Below are 6,000 nucleotides of genomic sequence, written 5' to 3'. Positions count from 1 at the left end.
AATGCAATACATGATTTTTATGTTTTTGTATCTCTTAACTTTGCAAGGTCCTTGCTTACTTTCTCCCAATTAGATACATTTTCCTTCATTAGTGAAGCAAAAAGGAAAGTAGGTTATAATCTTTCATCCTTAATTGGCCATTGATGTGAAAAAACTGACATGCAACTGAGAAAATATAACATGCAACTAAAAAAGTTGACATGCAACCGAAAATTTTGGCATGCAACCTCATAGTCTAGAAGGATTTGTGGCTCTAATACCAAAATATCCTAAACTAATATTGTTCCAAATCTAATGTGAGTTTTCGATTCTTGACAAGTTTGCTTCCTTTCCTTGCAAAATAACATGCAAAGGGAACGATATAAATTTCCAAAGAAATAAGCGATTTCAAAGACAAATATATTGAAAATTATTCTTGTATAAAACATTCAGAGGTATTACATCAAATATATTGTCGTTACGATGCTAGAAACATGCATAAAAACTACAAGCAACATACCCATATAGTGATGAGCGGGAAAGGGAGCGGGTCTAGAGTTTTCAAACTGAGGGTTTCCTGTAGATGCGGGAGTGTTGCAGGGGTGTCTGAGATTGGTGAGGGGGAAGATAACGATGATGATGAGGATGATGAGGGGCGGTGAGGGAGTTTGTTTTTGTGAGCTTTTGGTGGACTTTTCCCTATTGGATCCGGCTGTCTTGTTGTCTCAATGCTCTCTATTTGTTGGTCTGAAGGCAAGGGTTTTTCAGACACATCATCTTGCTCTTGTGTGGTGCAATTTAGTTGGGAGTTTTTTCCATTGGGATGCAACTCATGTTGGTTGTGGCCTTCATTGTTTGAGAAGGATGTGTAGAGATTGGGGTCTGGTCCTTGGTACCATTCTTGCTGGTGACAGTGTTGATGGGTTCCTCCAGGGTGTCACTCTTTGCTGGGGGCAACTTTCTTTTGAGGGTTGTCTAATTTTTGTAAAGGTTGGCTCCGCTCTTCTACGACTATGGGGAGAGAGGTTTTCCCCCAGTTTCGTAGCTGGTTGTGATGGTAACATGGGCAAGGGTGGGGGTATTGGATTTCAAAGTTTGTTCCAAGGCTCTCATTCTCCTTGGTTCATCTTACCACTTCCCAAGCTCTGGTGGGGAGTTTAGCTATCTGCATGGTACTCCTTGCTTTTATGTTGGTAAAGACTGGGTTGGGATGGTTCCTCACCCCCTCCCTATGCTGGATTTCATGATGGGTTGCTACCTATGGGGCAATCTTGGGTTGTGGAGGCTCATGCGGCTTGTCTCTCTTGGGCACTACTAGTTTCAAGCATTAGGTTCTTGTGCCTTTATTCTGGTTGATCAAGCTTGGGTTCCCGCACTAGTGGGTGGTTGGTTCTTTGTTGGGAAGGCTCTACATTGTCTTATCATCATGAGTAAAATGTTGTTACAGAGGTGGTGGGCTTGGATTTTTGTCTCTGCTCCTTCTTGCATGGCTTCTATGGAGGTGAAGCTACCTCCTATTGAGGTGGAGATCTAGTGTGAGTTGCTGGTTGTGGAGGAGACTCCTATTGAGGGGGACATTCTCAAGGTTGTTGCTTTTGATAGGTTGGGGGGTTGGTGGTTCCATCTTCCTAACCTTGATGTTTGGTTCATTGTTGGGAGGGCTCTCCATTGTCCTCTCATTATGAGTAAAATGTTATTACAGAGGTGGTGGACTTGAATTTTTGTCGTCGCTCCTTCTTGCATGGCTTCTATGGAGGTGAAGCTATCTCCTATTGAGGTGGAGATTTGGTGTGAGTTGTTGGAGACTCCTATTGAGGGGGACATTTTCAAGGTTGCTGCTTGTGATAGGTTGGGGGTTGGTGGGTCCACCTTCCTAACCTTGACGTTTTGATCTTCTCTCCCCCTATTTCTGTTATGGGGGACCCTTTCACTATTGAGGTGGGAAAGGAAACTGATGTGAGGTGGAAGATCTTTGAAAGTGCTGGCCTGAGAAATGGGCCAAGATGGTTATGGATCTCTAGTTATAACAAAGAAGAAAGGATAGGCAAGTTGTTGCCTTGTTTAGTTGTTCAATTTTTATGGTGATGAAAGGACCACATTCTTCCTGGTTCTTGTCTTCTTGTGATTGGATGTATGCTGGAAGTTTTAAAGGGCTCATCCAAGTCCTTGGTTCTTGTTTTTGGTTATGTTTCACAGCTTGTATTGTGGCTTGTCCCAAGGTGTGTCATTTTCAAACCTTTGTCTTTGACAGAAGTAAGTCTATATTGTAGATCCTTGGTGATTTTGGAATTGGCATTAGGTGTTGTTAATTCTATTTAGTAGTATCTAGTGTGAGTTGTTTGTACCACGGGCCAGCACCCTCTTGCTACTTTTCTTAATCAAAAACATACCCATATTATTACACTCCATTTTCATTAGAGCCCCTATGAGATGTGATCATTTGTGGCATACAGAAGAAGATTGAATGACACAAGAAGATTGACCATCACAAAAACAAAGTTGTTGTAGAGGTGCACCGATACCAACACACAAGAGGAGTCAATATCAACCAAACCCACAAATTATCACTATAATATGAGGAACAATCATTGCCCAAAATGGAGAAGTTGCTACACAATTGCCCACAAATAGGGCCAAACATTAATGAGAATTTTCCCTCATAATGGTGCCATGAATATCTCGAAGTCACAACCCAAGATGGGATAGTCGTCCAAAAAACTGAACAATGTAATGCTCCCATGAATCTTGGACAAACCCACCAAGGGGGTTGATCTAGGTCTATCATCCAAATCACCAAACCATCTAGGGTTTTCATTGTAGGGTTTTACTAGACCTTCAAGCAAAGCTTCGAGCTCACAGAGAAAATACACTAAATAAAAATAACAATGACCACAATGCCTTCCCAATCCCCTTTTTCCTCCTTTTATAATAGCATTTTCCTATTTTGAGAGAAATACTTCATTTCATTTTCCCTTTAAAAGATAAAGTTATGTGGTAATACAAAGTTGAAATTTGACATTATAAGAAAATCACTTTATTAATTTGAACTCCCTTTCACTCATGATGTTGATCTAAGTAGATAATATGTTCTGATTCAGAGTGGATCCAATAAATAATTAAATTGTATTATAATTGTACTGTAGCTTCTTTTTTTTCAATTTTCACCCTATTAAATCCTCAGCTCCATATTAGGGACATCACATATTAAACTTAAGCTATAAATACTATAATAGGAAAAGCAATACTCTAGGCAGCATAAGACAAGACTAGTTCAATAATTGAACAATTGGATGTGTAAGATGGAAAAGATGGATCACAAATGCACTATATAAAGTTCTAAAGAATTACATGGAATTGGGGCCACAAGTAAATTAAGTATACAGAATTAAGTGGGATGGAATGAGGGCTTAATGGCCTCTAATGGAGAGGGAATAATAGACATGGAGCAGAGAAGGAAAACAACTACATGATTTAGGCCGAACCTCCAAAAATAAAGCAAAACACCAATGACTCTCAACCCCCAACAAAATAGCCTCAATAGCACTACAATGAGATCATTGTTTCATGATGTACATGCTAGGGCATGTGGGTATAAAAAATAGATATTAATGAAATCCCATATAACTTTGGGAGCAAAATATTTGAGCTAGGCTACTATTTTGCATACCCCTAAAGCAGTGATCCAAATGGTGTAGTTGTTTTCTTATGCTATAAAACTTGTATCTTGAGAAAGCACTGGTGGGATCAGAAAAAAGGAAGCAATGTATGCGGTTCTATGTCTTTGTGAGAAACGAAAAAAATAAGAACACAAGGAACGAAGGATTACAAACATGGAAGGGGGCATACAAAGTTAAGAAGAAAAGAAGAAAAATCACATGAGAAGGATAAAGAAAGCCTACACAAGTATAAAAAAACACAAGAAGACACCAATGTATAAGACCAAACAAGATTAGACAAGGTATGAACAATGACTAAAAAGAGAGAAAAGCATATGCAAATTATAACACCTAAAATGAGTGTAAAACATGATAAAATAAGTTGTAGGGTAAACAATTTCTATATAATCTCTTTGCTGTACACACAACTATCTTTGTGATACACAATATCAACATACTGTGGATTTTGTGGTATATTACGGCCATCCCTGCATGCACATGCATGCCCCCACACTATCTCCATACTAGAAATTCTTCTAAAACTGTGTGTGAGGCACATTATACACAACTAATTTCATGGTAATTATTTCTCGCATATCCACACATGCACGCACACCTGCATCTACACTTCTAAGGAAATCCCACAAAATCAAGTGATCAGAAAACATCATCACCTTTATAGTATGTTTATTTTACTAATATGCACACTAGTGCACCCACTCACAAACGTGCATGCACACCAACCCACACACTCACACCCATGTCTGAAGCCTTCACACAGACAATTCAAAAAGAACACCACAAAAGAAAGTGATTAGAAAATTGCAGCATTCTGTTTATATAATATATTTATTGGCACTTACAAAACTGGGAGGGCTTTCTGGTCTACAATACAGAAAAATAAAAATTTGTTCCCTATCTGAATATTGTACATTTGTTCAAAACCCTTAAGGCTTAAACTCTAAGATGAGAAAAATGCTTAACCCTCAGGCTATGATACAGAGGAAAAGGACTTCTGGGTTTAGCCCTTTACATTGTTGCTATCTTGCTGATTAACAGGATAACTCAAGGTTCCTGACTATTAACACGACTATGAAGTTCCATTATTTCTTGATGATTTGGATCCACTGAAAGAGCTGCTCGACAATCTCTCAATGCCCCAGCCACATCCCCAATACATTCATGGAAAGCTGCACGTAGATGAAGAAGATGCAAATCAGCTTTAAATGCAATAGCTCTTGAAAGTTCAGCTATGGCTTCTTTCTCTTGCTGGTTATCCATTAGAACTGTTCATTCAAAAGCAGACACAGTTTTAGTCTTCCAGAAATAGGTGCAAACTGATTTTGGAATCATAAATGCTGTAAGTATCCTTTTGACAGTATTATTATATGTTAGAAATTAAAGTTATCAAAAACATTATCAATAAACAAAAATATCAAAGATCTCAGCACATATTTATGAGGAAACAATCAGTTGAGATTGTGAATGACAATTTGACCGAGTTTCTTGAAATGACAATTTGCATTTAAAGATGGTGGAAGTAGTTTAGGGATATTGTTATGATACAAATCAATAACAATAGTAGCAATGCTGGAAATAATGAAGTACACAACTTTCCTTGGAAGAATTATTGCATTGTTTATTTGAGCATTTCTTAAATATCATAAACCTCTTACTACCATTTAAGTAATTTTAACTTTCTTGATAATGTCAAATGGAATGAGATCGATTGATGAATCAACAAAACTTTAATGGTGAAGACTTGTTTTAAAAATCCCTAGAAGACGCATTCCATTTTTAAATGTATAGACACGTACACTATCAACATCTGATTCGCAATGAAGTGTATCCCAACAGGCAAAGGCCAGTTGCAAATCCTGGGTGAATCTGATGGAAGAGCCAACCATAGAAAACTGCAAGGTGAATTTATCAGGCAAAAAAAATTTGATTATGAATTTCCCTCTCTGATGAATACTACAATCATTTCATCATCATTGCATTGTGGTCTATAATAATATGAATCAAATATAATCTGTCGTTTTCTTTTGAGAAGTTTTGCTGTGATTATTTTTTGTTTTCAATTTAGTTTCTTCTCTTTTTACTTTAGATGGCCCACAATTAGGGAAAGCATCTAATGTTCATTACAAAGGCCTTTCTCAAACCCTCGAGAAAGTAGGATTGTTTACCAGTCAAATTGCATTAACCTTGAATAAAAAGACCTGTTGCAAAGACAGAAATTAAAATAGAAAGCTTATGTCCCTTTCTGGGAACAATCCCAAAAAACCAGAGTAAATGTATAGATACTTAGAAAAGAGAATAAAACAAGATGCATATCCCAAAATGTAATTTCAATGTTGCACAACAG

General features: G+C 37.6%; 1 protein-coding gene across 11 annotated transcripts in view; it reads right to left on the bottom strand.

Moving 5' to 3' along the window:
* Window positions 1-4,449: 4,449 nt before the first annotated feature.
* EOL1 (ETO1-like 1) overlaps window positions 4,450-6,000 on the bottom strand; it is a 68,562-nt gene continuing 67,011 nt past the window's right edge. For 5 of the 11 annotated variants that reach the window (XM_089807377.1, XM_089807376.1, XM_089807378.1 and 2 more), the window contains one exon: window positions 4,450-4,921. In XM_089807377.1, coding sequence (XP_089663503.1) covers window positions 4,701-4,921 — 221 coding nt within the window. In that variant the 3' untranslated portion in view covers window positions 4,450-4,700. Of the gene's footprint in view, window positions 4,922-5,452; window positions 5,549-6,000 lie in introns of all 11 variants that reach the window. The other 6 variants (XM_089807384.1, XM_089807381.1, XM_089807383.1 and 3 more) reach the window with 4 other exon arrangements.

This window comes from Cupressus sempervirens, chromosome 10, assembly GCF_028749045.1.
Source record: "Cupressus sempervirens isolate cs-2001-9-10 chromosome 10, ASM2874904v1, whole genome shotgun sequence".
NCBI lineage: Eukaryota > Viridiplantae > Streptophyta > Pinopsida > Cupressales > Cupressaceae > Cupressus > Cupressus sempervirens.
The sequence above is the reverse complement of the archived record's forward strand: the minus strand, read 5'-3'. Positions and strand labels throughout refer to the sequence as shown.